General features: G+C 36.9%; 1 protein-coding gene across 1 annotated transcript in view; it reads right to left on the bottom strand.

Moving 5' to 3' along the window:
- Nucleotides 1-319: 319 nt before the first annotated feature.
- LOC127456477 (AT-rich interactive domain-containing protein 3B-like) overlaps nt 320-16,938 on the bottom strand; it is an 81,123-nt gene continuing 64,504 nt past the window's right edge. Inside the window, exons 5-9 of the mRNA XM_051724994.1 lie at nt 9,222-9,405; nt 8,132-8,397; nt 5,196-5,453; nt 4,621-4,710; nt 320-2,963 (exon numbers count right to left, since the gene is read on the bottom strand). Of these exons, the coding sequence (XP_051580954.1) occupies nt 2,779-2,963; nt 4,621-4,710; nt 5,196-5,453; nt 8,132-8,397; nt 9,222-9,405 (983 nt within the window). The 3' untranslated portion in view covers nt 320-2,778. The remainder of the gene's footprint in view (nt 2,964-4,620; nt 4,711-5,195; nt 5,454-8,131; nt 8,398-9,221; nt 9,406-16,938) is intronic.

Raw genomic sequence — 16,938 nt, 5'->3', positions numbered from 1 at the left:
CCAGGAGGATCTGAAGTCTGTGTATTATAAGGTCTGAGGTTTTGTTCTGGTTGTGGAATGATTGGACTGAGAACGTTTAAGCGTAAAAGTGGTATTTCACTACAAAATTAAAAGAAACAAGAAATTATATTTGTATTACATATAGAAAGTGAAGCCTATTGACAACTAAGCACATTTTTACCTACCATTTTCATTATAATAATACAAAATTGTAATGCAAAAATAAAAAAAAATAAAAAAATATATATATATATATATATATATATATATATATATATATATATATATATATATATATATATATATATATAGACTCATTTATGATGACTGGAATACAATAAAAATTGTAGAGTTAAAAAAAATAAAAAAGTAAAACATCTGGATACATTACGGTCAGGGTTGGAAAGTAACAGATTACATGTAAAACATTTTCTATAAATCTACACTTTCACTTTCATATTCTTCTTCTTTTGTTTTTGGTGTTTCACATTATTTATGCATATCAGCACCTGGGTAGGGAGGAGAATTTATAGTAAACAAGGACTTAAATATTGATCCATTTCTTACCCACACCTATTATCACGCTTCTGAAGATATGGATTTAACTATTGGAGTTTAATGGATTACCTTTATTCTGGCCAACATTCACTTGCATTTTATGGACCTACAGAGCTAAAATGTTCTTCTAAAAATCCTTCTTTGTGTTCAGCAGAAATAAGAAGGTCATACACATCTGGGATGGCATGAGGGTGAGTAAATGATAAGAGAATTTTAATTTTTGGGTGAACTATTCCTTTAATAGAGATGTTCAGGTTGTAGTTCAAAAACCCAGAAGAGAATAAGCATTTCTGAGCCATGGGTTCACTCTGGATTTTCCAATAGGTTTTTATAATGGCAGTTTTGGACTTTTGAGTAAAATAAGGTCTGTGGTAAACACTACATAAAGATATTTGGAAAACATTATAGAAACCTATAGGAAATTCCCGAATTAGCCTTACGAATTCGCCTACAAATTAACGTCACGGTTGAACAGCTCTACAGAGAGAATCCACACGATCAAAAAAATATGTCGCAGTGTACACTCTATGGGGTTTTGAAGTAAGTTTGGAGCAGTAGAAAAAGTCAATCTTATGTAAACTGTCATGTAAACATTTAGATTTATGCTAAGCTAAATTCTATTTCTAACCTTTTTACATGCAACTGTTTCCAGGCACGATTAAATTTTCCATCAAGAAAATCCACATTAGATCATATATTTTATTTCTCTAGTAAGACATTTTGATATTTGTGCAAAGAATTACTGCAAAAATTTTATTCTTGATGAGCATTTTTGTATTGTTTTCCTGTAAAACTATCTAAAATCCTTAAAACAAGATATATTTACTTGGCTTGTTTTAAAAGCAACACTGCTTAAGATATTTAGGCTTTTTTTTTTTTTTTTTTTCGAGAAAATATTTTTAATAAGTGTATTTTGTCTTACTGTACTGGCAGGTACCAGGTTTTTTTCTTTCATTATCATCAACTTATAGTCAAAACACACACACATTTATATATATAAAATTGTGATGAGGTAATCTGAAGTATTTACAGTATTTTATTAACCTTGAATAATCTAACGGAATATATAGTCTGTAGTGGAATACATTTTAAAAGTAACCCTCCCAGCCCTGATTATGATGATAAGAGTTTGGCAGGAAAATGTGCTTAGTTGGCAATAAAATAGTCACAATGTAAAGAAAATTTTGTGGTCTTAAAATAGACTTTCTTAATGCAAAATAATGTCATATTTTTGTCTTTTTATTTTGGGGTGAAATATGACCTGGTAATGTTCTTGACAGGTTTTGTGAAAGGTGTGACATCTGAGTGACATCAACCATTTAGTTCGTTTGTATGTTTGAGGTAACTGACGGTTGTTCTCTGGGCAGTTCTGGGATCAGGGGCTGAAGTCATGGAACCACCAATAATTCCAAGACCCCCATGAGATTTTTTTAGAATTTCCCTTGCCAAACCATCACACCCTAAAGATACTGCCCAGATAAAAGGGCCACAGGGGCCCATGGTGAGGTGCGAGACCCCAGACAGGTCCATAAGGAGACAAATGCATAGAAGAGAGCAACTGAGGTGCCATCCTTAAAATTCCTGATTCTGACAAATTCTAAAAAAATATAAAATTCATTGAGAAACAGTATAAACTACAGCTCCTGAGGTAAAAGACAATCCTGTAGTATTAAACCACTGCAGATAATTTGTTTTGAGGTATGTAAAATGAGGATCCTTGAGTGAAAAATATAATTTAGAAAAAATAAAACAAAATCAGAAAACAAAAGATTGCAACACACATTGTTTCTAAATAAAATCTTCAAGTTCTATGAAACCTGTCAGTTGTTTGGCTGAACGTTCTGATTGTAAACAGCGTTTTCTCGAAAACATCGCGCCAGTTGTGTGAAACACGAGCAGAAAAAATAGCTGTTCATGAGTCCATTCTTATGTAAAATGTTGCATTGAATTGAATGCGACAATTTATGCAAGAATGGTTTTACAAAGATGTTTGTTCTGCTCGCGTTTCATGAATGAGATCCAGCGAGTTGCGACGTTAGTGTATGGGTGCATGCAAATGTGTATGTATCTGTGTAGTTGTGTGAAAACCGCAAATATGTTTCAAAATATGTGGACAGCCAAAGTTGACAGGAGAAAATGAGGTACTGGTTGTGCAACAGTTTGATCAATGACTGATGTATTCAGCACAGTGCTGGGCTGCAACGAGTGAATGCACTCAAGCTACGGCGAGCTGTTGGTGGATGGTTCTGCTGAGCTTGGCCCCTTGGAGGAGAAAGAGGAGGTGGGGCTTTGGTTGGGGGCGGAACCAGGGAAGGTCTTTACCCCACTGGGTCCAGCTGAAGATGCAGTAGCTGCAGCAGACACATTCATACCTGCAGCTGCAGACTTCTGGGTAAACAAAGTACCTGAAAGAGAGAAAGACAAGACTGAAATCTGAAAAGATGTTGATTGATTGTTTAATACAGTCACATGATCTCTGATCCAAACTCTAGTTACCAGCCTCAGTATCAACTGTTTAATTAGTATCATTAAATACCTCTCCAAACAAATAAAACGTACAAAAAGAAAAATGTACATAAGAACTAATTACACATGCAAACACAACAATGACTAAAGGTTTGCATAGCATGCAGACATTACTTTAGTAATGAGATTTCACAGAATGTGTTTCATTCTGTGCCACTTAAGTCATCATTGAGTCTGTGTCATGTACTTGGCACCATCTCCTGGTGGCCATATGTAACATTCTCCAATCACACGTCTCTCTGCCCCAATATGGATGACTTTTTGCACTGGTCTGAACCCATTCCGATTGGTTTAGCACTCCATAACTCTACATAATTTTTACTGATGTCACCTGATCCAGGAAAATTAACGTGTTTTTAGCCAAACTGCAAGATGCCAGATAGCCAGATGCTGTGTGCACTGTGCACATTTTGCATCGTGTCAATTATCTAATGATCTATGCATCCGATTACCTTGTGTGGGGGCTCATTTGTAAAATAATCGCCTCCTCTAATTAATGGTATGAGATATTTTATGTTCCGTTTATTTTTTGTAATGTAAAACAAATAGGCTGGTTGTACTCTAATCTTTGAGAGCTTTCCAACAACATTTGATGAGTTTGTTGTTTTTACTGATTAAAATAATATGTACAGTGCAAAATGGTTTAATAAATTATCAAAACGTAAAACTTTTGATTTGTCTGCAAATTTCAAAGCACTTGTTCAGTTTTGGTCATAATGCCTACATGCATTGTAAAGTAGAACTGCTTTCAAATGATACCTATTTTGTGTTGGTCAAGACTGTAGTTATTAGTATTTTGATCATTTTGAATCAATATTTTTCTATATTATAAGTATATTCAAAACCAACATTTTATAACTTTGTCATCTTGGATCCATTATTTTTTATATTTTATTTTTTATTTTTCCTTTTTCATCCAATTTGGAATGCCCAATTCCCAATGCGCTTTTAAGTCCTTGTGGTCGCGTAGTGATTCGCTTCAATCCAGGTGGTGGAGGACGAATCCCAGTTGCCTCCGCATCTGAGACTGCCAACCCACGCATCTTATCATGTGGCTTGTTGAGTGCGTTGCCACGGAGACATAGCGCGTGAGGAGGCTTCACGCCACCCACTGCGGCATCCACGCTCAACTCACCACGCACACCACCGAGAACGAACCACATTATAGCGACCACAAGGAGGTTACCCCATGTGAATCTACCCTCCCTAGCAACCCGGCCAATTTGGTTTCTTAGGAGACCTGGCTGGAGTCACTCAGCACGCCCTGGGATTCGAACTAGCGAACTCCAGGAGTGATAGCCAGCGTCTTTTTACCACTGAGCTACCCAGGCCCCTTATTTTCACTGTATTAAATTAGAAAAATACACAATAGTAGCATTTTCACAGTGGTCTAGACAGTAGTGTGTGTGTTTCTCTGTTCTGGCAGCTAAAAGGTCAAAGAATAAAAATAGGTTTTGCTTAGCAAGAACAGAACTTAGAGGGAACATTTGATCACAAGTGTTTGGAACAGAGTTTTGGCTGCAGAGTAAATGATACCTGAGTAAATAATGCCATTTATTTTCACTGATACACTGATACCCGCCGCTCCAGTAGAGGAAATACTCATCGCCAGATCATGTTTCTCATCTACACAAACAAAAACCTGAATTAGACTCATTAACACACTGACACAGTCCAGCACAGTCACATCTTGAGCAGAATGGAGGAATCTCAAGAAAACTTGTCCAGGTCATATTTCAGTACAGAAGCAAAAGAAAACAATTCTATTTTGCATAAAGAAAATAAAGCCTATTTATAGGACCATTAAGACCATTTTTTTTTTTTTTTTTTGCATTGTGACATCCTTTTCATGTCAATTACACAACATTTCCCCCAAATTCAAATTCCCATTACTGTCTATGATGCAAAATGTCCAGATGCATTACAGTAATGAGAACATTGAGGGGGCATTCCTTAATTGTCATGAAAATAATGATACAATGCACCAAATCATAAAAGTCCTAAAATAGGCTTCATTTTTCTTATATCAGTATTATTTCATTCTTTTGATTTGGGGGTGAAATATGACCTGGACATGTTCTTGACAGGTTTCGTGAGATTCATACACTGACCTCTGGGTGGAGCTGCGAGCCGCAGGTTCATGGGTATGTGTGATGTCATGGCGAGCAGGTTGTGTTGGAAGGCCTGCTGCATCAGTCTCTGCTGCTCTTCTGCAAGTCGAGCGATCTTCCTCTCCGGCGCTTCAGTCTCCAGTTTCTCTCTGAGCTGCTCCAGTGTGGCCGCTCGCGCCAAACCCGCCACCTGCTGCTGACCCAACGCCAGCGCCATGCCTGGAGAACGCCCACATAACAGAGAAGGGAAAGTGTCCTCTGGAGGAGATAAACAGAGAATGAGGGGAGAAAATATGAATGAGGAAGGTATTAAATTGCGTTTCGAATAAATTATTTTTGCTCTGCATGTTTGTTATCAAGGTGACTTTTATATGTTCCTTACGACAGACAGACAGACAGACAGACAGATATACCGATAGACAGACAGATAGACATAAATAGGTAGACAGACAGACATGTGGACAGACAGACAGATAGACAGACAGGTAAACTTCTCCAGCACATCCCAAAGACTTTCAATGGGGTTAAGGTCAGGACTCTGTGGTGGCCAATTCTTGTGTGAAAATGATTCCTCATGCTCCCTGAACCACTCTTTCACAATTTGAGCCTGATGAATCTTGGCATTGTCGTCCTGGAATATGCCTGTGCCGTCAGAGAAGAAAATATCCATTGATGGGATAACCTGTTCATTCAGTACATTCATGTAGTCAGCTGACTTCATTTTATTGCCGCATAACATTGCTGAGACTAGACCTGATCAATTGAAGCAACTCCAGATCATAACACTGCCTCCAGAGGCTTGTACAGTGGGCATTATGCATGATGGGTGCATCACTTCATGTGCTTCCCTTCTTACCCTAACGTGCCCATCACTTTGGAATAGGTTAAATCTGGACTCATCAGACCACATGACCTTTTTCAATTGCTCCATAGTCCAATCCTTATGCTCCCTAGCAAACTGAAGTCGTTTTTTCCAATTAGCCTCACTAACAAGTGGCTTTCTTGTGGCCACACAGCTGTTTAGTCCCAATCCTTTAAGTTCTCATCACATTGTGCATGTGCAAATGTTCTTACTTTCACTATTAAACACAGCCGTGAATTCTACTGTCGATTTTTTACAATATGACTTCAAGCATTTAGTGATCTTCGATCACGATCATTCAAGATTTTTTTCAGACCACATTTCTTCCGCAAAGCTGACAGTTCACCACTATCCTTCCAGGTTTTAATAATGCGTTGGACAGTTCTTAACCCAATTTCAGTGATTTCAGCAATCTCCTTAGTTGTTTTCTTTGCTTGATACAGGCCAATAATTTGCCCCTTCTGAAACACAGTAACATCTTTTCCACGACCACAAAATACGCCTTCCGACATGGTTGTTTAAGAAATGAGCAGCTGCACACTATATCAGTTAGCGTTAAAAGAATTGTTGCCAGTTGAAACATATTAATCACTGCAATAAAGATCCAATCATAGGCTCTTAATTATCTGCTTATTTAAGTCAAACTAGGACTTTTTTTTTTTTTGTCCAGGCAGTGTAGATAGACAGGTAAATAGTTAGACAGACAAACAGAGAGACAGACAGACAGATTAGATATAGACAGACAGATAGATAGGTACATAAATAGGAAGACAGACAGATAGACAGACAGACAGACAGATAGGTAAATAGGAAGAAAGACAAATAAACAGGAAGACAAACAGACAGATAGATAGATGGATAGGCCGATGAATGGATAGACAGAAAAATGGATTGGCAGACAGATAGATGGATAGATAGACAGACAGACAGATAGATGGATAGATAGACAGACAGACAGACAGGCAGACATATAGATTCTTAGTCATTTTCACTGCAAATGTTCACTAAGTGTGAACAGGCTTTTAGGCTAATGAACTATATTAGATGTTACGAGAACTCAAAAAAAAAAAAAAAGTATTCTTTCATAACTACCATCTTCTGCACAACATGTGCCTTTCTTGGAAGAAACCCTGCTGTAATCAGCAAAAGGACAAAACACACTAATTACCACAATTTAAACTTCCTGTAAAACCAATGACACACAATAAACCTAATAACAGAAATTCAGAGTTAATCCTTTTGATTATTAACTCATCAACAGGATTTTAAAAAAGACAAAAGCTTAGTATGCAACAGCAGTGAAACACTTTGACTGTAAATATTTGTGAATATGCAGTTCATCTTCATGAAGACAGAGGGCGCTCTAACACAGCACAGTTATTTAGTGCACAATTACGATATCACAGCGAGCACACGCTGTACTATAAAACTTAGAACATTCTGTACAGTTTTAAAAAGAATATTCCAGTTTATGAAATCAAAAGGGACTTTTGTGCATTTTAGTTCAAATGTATTAGCTTTGATGTAAACTTTTAAAATATACTTCCCAAAATGTACAGTGTTTCCCTTCCAGACAACTGGATAAAAAAAATTTTTTTTTAAAAATTGATGACTCTTCTTGTTCACAGGGTCATATACAAGATGTTTTTTTTAGCCAATAAAATGCTCTCTAGAATGAGAATGTTACTGCCTAAATTATAAATAACATCTGTTTTTTTGTGTGGCTGTGACGTAAAAATCAGGACAAGCCATTCGATATGTCCCTACCCCATTCCCTTCCAGTTTCCAAAAACAAATGTGTCAGCACAAGAAAGAAAATGGTGTTCGTCAGTTTTATTGCGTCTTTAATATTCTGGTTTATTTTACATTGTTATATCTATAGACAGCATTTGAGTGGTCTGATGTCAAGTACCACAGACAATAATTTGGTAAAACATTTTTATAAATCACATAGACATCATGTGGATAATAACCAGTAATATTCCTCTAGCAAACAGCAATGGTGTGAATGAGAACAGTGGACGGTTATTTCAGGGTAAGAAAGTTTAAACGAACATAAAGCACTCTCACTCACCCAGTCCCTTTTTCAGAGACGGCCCAGGTGACGCATGAAGTCCGTTCAGGGCCCCAATGGCCCCGGGGCCCAGTGCGGACAGATGCATCTTGGGAGGTGAGAGGATGTGAGGGGCGGAGCTGGGGGAGGGGCTAAAGCGGAACAGGCTGTTACTGTAGCTAGGTCGACGCCCCTCACGACGGTTACTGTCAATGGCCACCTGTAGTTCACTGGGAGAACTCAAAGCCTTCCGCTCACACTCGTATGGGTACAGATACTTCATATACCTGACAGAGACAAGAAAACAAGAGCAGTTTAGATAACAGGCCAAATGCTTCAATTTAAATACAGGAATATGTTTCAGTATGTATGTTATTTACAGTCCATGTTATGCCCAAGAATAAAACAACTGTAACAAACCTCAGACAAAACAAACAGTCACGATATCTTCAGTTCACACATACAGCGAAAACTATGCCTTGATCCCACCACAAAAAAAAAAAAAAAAAGGTAATTCTGACTTTATATCTTTATAAAGTTGCAATTGTGATAAATTAAGTAACAATTGTCAGATAGAAAGTCAGAATTACCTAAAAAAAAAAAAACATTTATTCCATGGCGATGCAAATAGGTGAAACTCCCCCAAACCGTCAAGGTTAAAAAGTCCATATTTTACCCCAAAATCAAAAAGAAATAAGACATTATATTTTGCATAAAAATAAGACTGTTTTAGGACCATTAAGATGCATTTTGACATTGTTTTGTATTACAATTAAGCACATTTTCCCCCAATTCTCATTAACGTAATTCCAAAAATCCTTATTTAAATTTAAAAACTGAACACATATATGCGTAAAAGAGCATGCATGAATATTTAAAGTTACCAATGTTGCCATGGCAATAAATATTCATTTGAATCTGAATTACGCATCTACCCACCCACAGTAAACCCAAATCAAATCAATAGATCAATTCATCTTCCAGGCTAATTAGAGTGAGGCAGATTCTGTTGAGAAGAATATATGTGTGTGTGTGTGTGTGTGTGTGTGTGTGTGTGTGTGTGTGTGTGTGTGTGTGTGTGTGTGTGTGTGTGTGTGTGTGTGTGTCATACTGTGTGCGTAGCGTGAAGGCAGCACTGGTGATGGAGGTAGGCAGGTTTAGACCCTTAGTGATCTCTCTCCAGATCTTCTTGTTAATGACCTCCACCAGTCCACCCTTCTCTGTCACCAGCTTATAGAGCATGTACAGATCCAACACCTGCTTTGCCATGATGGGAATTCTGTTCACTGGAGTCCCTACAGGATAAAAAAAAAAAAAAAACCTTATCATCACTGATGTACAATAATATCAAAATATTAACAAACTTCAATAATGGACCCTTTTCACGGACCGTGATGATGCATTTCTGCCTTATTTAGCAGTGTAAATCTATCCAACTTTTTAATATTTTTAACTGATTGAATTAAATTTATCAAATTATTCTTTGTGTTATATTACCCTGGCATTAATAACAAAAGAAAAAAAAACAAAAAACACAAAAAACTAGTTGCCATGGGATTTCAAATACAGTTAATGAGGGATTGACAGCATATTTACATTTACATTTATGCATTTGGCAGATGCTTTTATCCAAAGCGATTTACAGTGCACTTATTACAGGGACAATCCCCCCGGAGCAACCTGGAGTTAAGTGCCTTGCTCAAGGACACAATGGTGGTGGCTGTGGGGATTGAACCAACAACCTTCTGATTACTAGTTATTTGCTTTAGCCCACTACGCCACCACCACTCCAAAACATAATGGGAATGCAAAACTAATATGTGCCATTCACCACTAGGGCTGTCAACAGGGCTGAGGAACTAAATTAGAATTTTGTTACATTATTTCAGGTGGTGGGAAAAATCTACAAATTGACTGGCTGTTAACAAATGTGCATAAAATGATCAAGTCAAAAGATTGACCCAGTTCATATTCTCAAATATTAAAGGAGTCATGACATTAGGAATCAAATTTTCCTTGATCTTTTGACATATAAGAGGTCATTGTACAATAGAAAAAGGATCAGGACTTACACAGGACACCTTCATGTGCCTGTCTGGTTTTAAATGTTTTTCTTCATAAAAGTGCAAAGACAGACGTCTTTGACCGCTTGATACATATCACAGGCCGCTTTTAAAAGATGCGGTGTTAAGTTACAACTCTGAAGAGGAGAAGCTCTCTGTCATTCAGCTTCTGCCCTGCTGTTTTGAGCACAAACGTGTCATGGACACGTTCTTTTGCCCATCTGCGCTATTTTTAGTTGGAGTATGAAAACATGATTGAATGATACTGGAAACAGAATGTGGATGTGTCTTCAGCGTATTTTAGAGTGGATTGCATGTTTGTGCAGCGCAAAATGGAACAGGACATCTGTTTACTGTCGGCGCAATGTGCCGCAACGGACGCTTCTATGGTAGAGTGTTAACAGCTATGCTTCAGATGAACAGTTTAATATATTCGGATGCAATGTGTTGGATGTGCATTATGTGTAAACCCTGACATTTAGTATTATAATGTTTTGGTACCTATTCGTTTTCTTCCGATTGGGTTTCTGAAATGGCTCTATTCGAGGGGCTGCACGATGTTAACCAATCAGAACAGCGAGCATTTACGTTGAGTTTAAAGGAAGTACTTAATCCAAAACAGAGTGTTTTAGACAGAGGGCTAAAAACAGGGTTATCATATATTACTAAATTATTACTAACATTATCAGTGGACCTCTGGGAAGATAATAAAACTATATAAAAAAAAAGAGCATTTCATGACCCCTTTAAGTAAAAGAGAAAAGAAACACTTCAATAGATAGTTCTATGAAAAAACTTAGTGTTGCACAGTAGCCTATATCAGTGCCATAATACTACCATGGACTCAAGCTTCATAATACAGGTGGTACCACAGTGTTTTTCATTAAATACAGTTGTATGTACATACAGATGAAGTCAGAAGTTTACGTACGCCAAATTAGACCAAATCAGATGTCCTAAACAACTTGCCAAAACTATAGTTTGCTAATATGAAATCTGTGGAGTGTGGGAGGTTTAATGACTTCAACCTAAGTGTATGTAAACTTCTGACTTCAACTACACCTAATGCCTATGTAGTGAGACACTGACAAGAGATCATGGAAAAGTCGAGACACAACCGTCAAAAACCTCCACCTCCGCTAACTAGAAGGATGTATTTGACTGTTGCATTGTGTCTCGCTGTTTTTTCAGCATCTCGTGCAGTAACGATGCATTTTTTGTACTCAGTTTCAATTTAAAAGGAAATTCAATTTTTTAAATGCTAATTTTAGCATTCGAATGTGTAAAATTTGATATTTAAATTTAGAATTTCAATTTGACAGACTTATTCACCACTGTAAAAGTTTATCCCGCTGTAGTTTACTTGTTTGATCCAAACACGGAAATGTGAAAAGGGTCTATTTAAAGGTGCGCTCAGTAATTTCTTCCTCATTTAAAAAGTTTTACTTTTAAAGAAATGAACTGTAATTTTGAAACATATGTCTAAAATCATGACCACTCATTTGAGATGAAGACTTCAGTCATATCAGTAACCTTAAAAAGCTGTTTTATTCTACATGGAGAGGGTCCCCTCATGGGGGCTGCCATGTTAAGATCACATGACCAGCCGAATACTACTCACTTAATCTCAGTAACCACCCTGTTATTGGACACTTTCACTCAGGGATTTTATTAATCTGGCTGTGTATAGTGAACTTCTACTATGGAATCTGTAACTGAAAACTACTGAGTTTGAATGATGCTGCATCCACATCAGTAGGTGTCAGTGTAAGACCAAGACAATGTAAACAAAAACTTACTGACTGCACCTTTAACTTCAGAAACACTGATCAGAAACCAGTCACTAACAAATATATAGTAAATTAAAAAGATAAGCCATGAGAGGCCATGATTTTACCACTTTAAATCAGATTATAGAGCCAGACCGATCCATTCGATAATTTGTGATTCATTTGTTAGTTTTTTTTATGTCATTTTAATTTATATTATTTTGATAGACATTTTGTTTTGTCTATTTACTGTTGTTTATTATCATTTCTTAAATCAATCAAGATATTGATATAAATATAGGTGATCAACTAAAATTATTAACTTAAATTTAGTAAAACAATCATTGCTACTTTCATCCTCAGAAGTAAATTGTTTTTTAAACTGTAGCAGCAATGTTTCATGTAATAGTGCAGCTAAAAATCCACTTTTCATTAAAACTCAATAAAATGCATTGAGATTCTCAGGGGAGATGTTATGTGCGCATAAAGGTGAGAGTTCAGGTCGCCCACATGACAGCACTCCCACCCAGAGCAGACTTTAAAAGACAAAGGTGGGCTCCTGGCGGAAAAATACATATTAGCCTGCTTTTTCGCAAACAAGCTTGACCTGGATAAGAGCGCAAACCTGCCCGAGACTTTCGATAGCCATACAATAATTTTGTCAACAGCTTATCTTTAGGTCAGGGGCGGATGGGGACTCAGGGGCGGGTCATTTGGCATCTAGTTAAACGTCCATATGAAAAGCACACAGCGGCTCCCTCTGTGACAGGCATTGCAGAGGGATTGTGTGAGAGGAGTAATCCACTGCAATCTCAGAGCGCATGAGGAGACTGCTATAATAAACCTCATTACACACATTCATGGTTTTAAATACAACCAACAACAATGTGTCCCTGAACCAAAAACATCAGCCAGAAATAGCCTTAAAGGACTAGTTAACTCAAAACTGAAAATTCTGTCATAATTTATTCACACTCATGTTGTTCAAAACCTGTATAAATTACTTACTTCCGTGAAACACAAAAGTTTGATCATAATCAAACTGGGTGCATTTTTATTTGGTTATGAGACACACGACTACCAATGGCGTTTTTGAAACACATTGGTAGTGCCATTATGAATAAACATGAGACGATTTTCAGTGAGTAAAGACAAAAATTTGGGTCCATTTCAAAATGTAATGGATGATTTCAGAAGACTTGGAATATAATGCAAAAAGTTGTATGGACTACTTTTATGATCCCTTTATGGTGCTTTCATGGTGTTTTTTTTTTTTTTTGTCCTTTTTGGAAATTGACATCTGTGTTCAACATTAACTGTTGTTGTATAGAAAAGAGGTTTGTGTACATTCTTCAAAATTTCCAAATTTTGTGTTCCACAGAAAAATACCACAATATGGGTTTAGATCAGCATGAGGGCGAATAAATGATGACTGAAATTACATTTTTGAGGGAACTATCAATTTAACTTAACAACAGCTCAGTGCATGTTGCCATGAATTGTGGGGTTATTTTTATACGCAGTGCTAAAACTCAAGTCGCAGCACATACAACCATCAGAACAGTAGAATTACAAACAAATGCAGAGTCAGACTTTGATCTTAGAAAAGCATGATGATAGAAATGAATTGCACCACCTCAAATCACCTGACAGATTTATGATCTTGCTCTCCAAAGCAGAACGTTAAAAAAGAAATGAAAGAATGTACGATGAAAAACACTCAAAAGTTTAAAGGTTGTATGAACGACCCGCCCTGACAAACACAAAGAAACAAAAGGCTTTTAGGGGCTGTAAATGTCAATGTTTGAGAATCATATGAAACTTAACAACAGTTTAACAGTCTGTCCACCCCCTCATGCTGATTATGAGTGTACCGATGTAATGTTTGGATGCTTGATTTGATCCTTTCTAATATACAGGAGGTCCAGAAGTATCTCTGCAGTCCTTTAATGCTACTCTGACCATCAACCCAACATCAAACAATTAGTACAACCACAAGGGTTAGAGGTCAGCCTGAGGTTATTGATGGCTGAATTAAAGTGCTGGTCAGCAGGAAGCCATGTTTTCAAATGTACGAGAACACATACACAAACACACAGCAGAGAATGGATAAAGACAATAGAAACAGCAATACAAAACCTTGAATGATCTGTATTGACTATGGCTCTGAACGCATGTTCTAATAGTGCAGAGTGCAAACTAAACTATAATTGTGAGATAATCACATTTAATATAATAATAAAACTATTTGTAAAGCACCTTTCATACATAAAAGCAGCTCAAATGCTTCAAATGGCCAGGATATAGCCTAAAAACATTTAGGGGGAAAAAAACTAAATCAAAAACAAAATAAAAACAAGAAAGACTATATATGCAAAACAAAACATATAAAAAGAATATATATTAAATATAATCAGATCTATCTATTTTAGATAATAAAAGCGGAGTACAATAACTTAAAATCTATAAATCAAAAGCTAACTTAAAAGGCTTTAAAAGCTTTTTAAAAATGTGGATGCTTGGAGCTTGTCCAACTTTAATTGGCAAAAGGTTCCAAATTCTTTGTAGCATACAGTAAAAGTGGCTTAAAAGAATATTCATGGTTCAATACAATTTAAGCTCAATCAACAGCATTTGTGGCATAATGCTGATCACCAAAAAAACTTTTCTTTAAAAAAAGCAAAAATCTGGGTTAAGGCCTGTTCACACCAAATCCGAGATGATTTTGCGAGACCAACGTCTGACAGAAGGTCTATTCACACCGAGTCCGTACAAATGTTTACTCCTGTACTGTAGGTGGCGCTGTTGCGGTGTGGTTGTTATACCAGTCTACTGTCTGCACCCTTCAGCTGTTTGAGATTAATATACTGAATGCTGTTAAAACATTTATTTTCCTAATTTGGAATAACTGTTTCATTATGTTCTTTCCATGCTGTTGATGCATTTTGAGGAGTATATCATCTGTGTTTTTTATGCGAGTGAGGGGAGTAAAGAGAACTGTTGGATATTTATTTACACATGCATTTTGATACACGTAGGTCTAAATTCCAGACTCCCGAACTCAACTTCTCTCTTTATAATGCCTGGATAATATAACACAAGGTACATTAATATAAAAACACGTGGAATAATGTACATTGAGGTACAGTATAAAATATGATGCATATATTAAAAATAATATAAAAGAAAACACTGCTTTCCGTCTTTTCTTTATTTAAATTATTGCAACACTTTGTTATATTGTCCTTGAAATGTGGTTCTGTAATTCGTTTGTCTAAAACATTGCATGTAACAAAACGTTTTATGGGATATTTTATTATGAGCTTAGTGCAAACAAATTGCTGAACCTCGCTGCTATTTTTAATGCCATAACATACATATATATAGATATTAAATAATGTACAGTTGTGCTCAAAAGTTTGCATACCCTGGCAGAAATTGTGAAAATATGACTTTTTTTTTTACTTTTTTTTTTTTTTTTATCCTTTTTTAAGGATAGTGATCATATGAAGCCATTTATTATCACATAGTCTTTTGGCTCCTTTTTAAATCATAATGTTAACAGAAATCACCCAAATGGCCCTGATCCCTTGAATGTTTGGCCATGTAACAAGACACAAAAGGTGACACACACAGGTTTAAGTGGCAATTAAAGGTTCATTTCACACACCTGTGGCTTTTTAAATTGCAATTAGTGTCTGTGTATAAATAGTCAGTGTGTTTGTTAGCTCTCACATGGATGCACTGAGCAGGCTAGATACTGCGCCATGGGGAGCAGAAAAGAACTGTCAAAAGACCTGTGTAACAAGGTAATGGAACTTTATAAAGATGGAAAAGGATATAAAAAGATATCCAAAGCCTTGAAAACGCCAGTCAGTACTGTTCAATCACTTATTAAGAAGTGGAAAATTCAGGGATCTCGATACCAAGCCAAGGTCAGGTAGACAAAGAAAGATTTCAGCCACAACTGCCAGAAGAATTGTTCCGGATACATAGAAAAACCCACAGGTACCCTCAGGAGAAATACAGGCTGCCCTGGAAAAAGACGGTTTGGTTGTTTCAAGGAGCACAATACGACGATACTTGAACAAAAATGAGCTGCATGGTCGAGTTGCCAGAAAGAAGCCTTTACTGCACCTCTACTGCCTCACAGCTTCTGGCACACTGTAATTTGGAGTGACGAGACCAAAATAGAGCTTTATGGTCACAACCATAAGCACTATGTTTGGAGAGGGGTCAACAAGGCCTATAGTGAAAAGAATACCATCCCCACTGTGAAGCATTGTGGTGGCTCACTGATGTTTTGTGGGTGTGTGAGCTCTAAAGGTATGGGGAATCCTGTGAAAATAGATGGCAAGATGAATGCAGCATGTTATCAGAAAATACTGGCAGACAATTTTCATTCTTCTGCACGAAAGCTGCGCTTGGACTTTCCAGCATGACAATGACCCTAAGCACAAGGCCAAGTTGACCCTCCAGTGGTTACAGCAGAAAAAGGTGAAGGTTCTGGAGTGGCCATCACAGTCTCCTGACCTTAATCATCGAGCCACTCTGGGGAGATCTCAAACGTGCTGTACATGCAAGATGACCAAAGACTCTGCATGACCTGTAGGCATTTTGCCAAGACGAATGGGCAACTATTACAAAAGACTGCACGCTGTCATTGATGCTAAAGGGGGCAATACACAGTATTAAGAACTGAGGGTATGCAGACTTTTGAACAGGGGTCATTTCATTTTTTTCTTTGTTGCCATGTTTTGTTTTATGATTGTGCCATTCTGTTATAACCTACAGTTGAATATGAATCCCATAAGAAATAAAAGAAATGTGTTTTGCCTGCTCACTCATGTTTTCTTTAAAAATGGTACATATATTACCAATTCTCCAAGGGTATGCAAACTTTTGAGCACAACTGTAAGTGCTTTTATACAATTAAAAGCTTCACATTTCTGCCTTTAAACCCTCCAAAAATGGACCACGCTCAATTCCATTGTAA

Source organism: Myxocyprinus asiaticus, chromosome 18 (genome assembly GCF_019703515.2).
Source record: "Myxocyprinus asiaticus isolate MX2 ecotype Aquarium Trade chromosome 18, UBuf_Myxa_2, whole genome shotgun sequence".
NCBI classification, from domain to species: domain Eukaryota; kingdom Metazoa; phylum Chordata; class Actinopteri; order Cypriniformes; family Catostomidae; genus Myxocyprinus; species Myxocyprinus asiaticus.
Note: the sequence above shows the minus strand (reverse complement) of the source record. Positions and strands in the feature narration are given on the sequence as shown.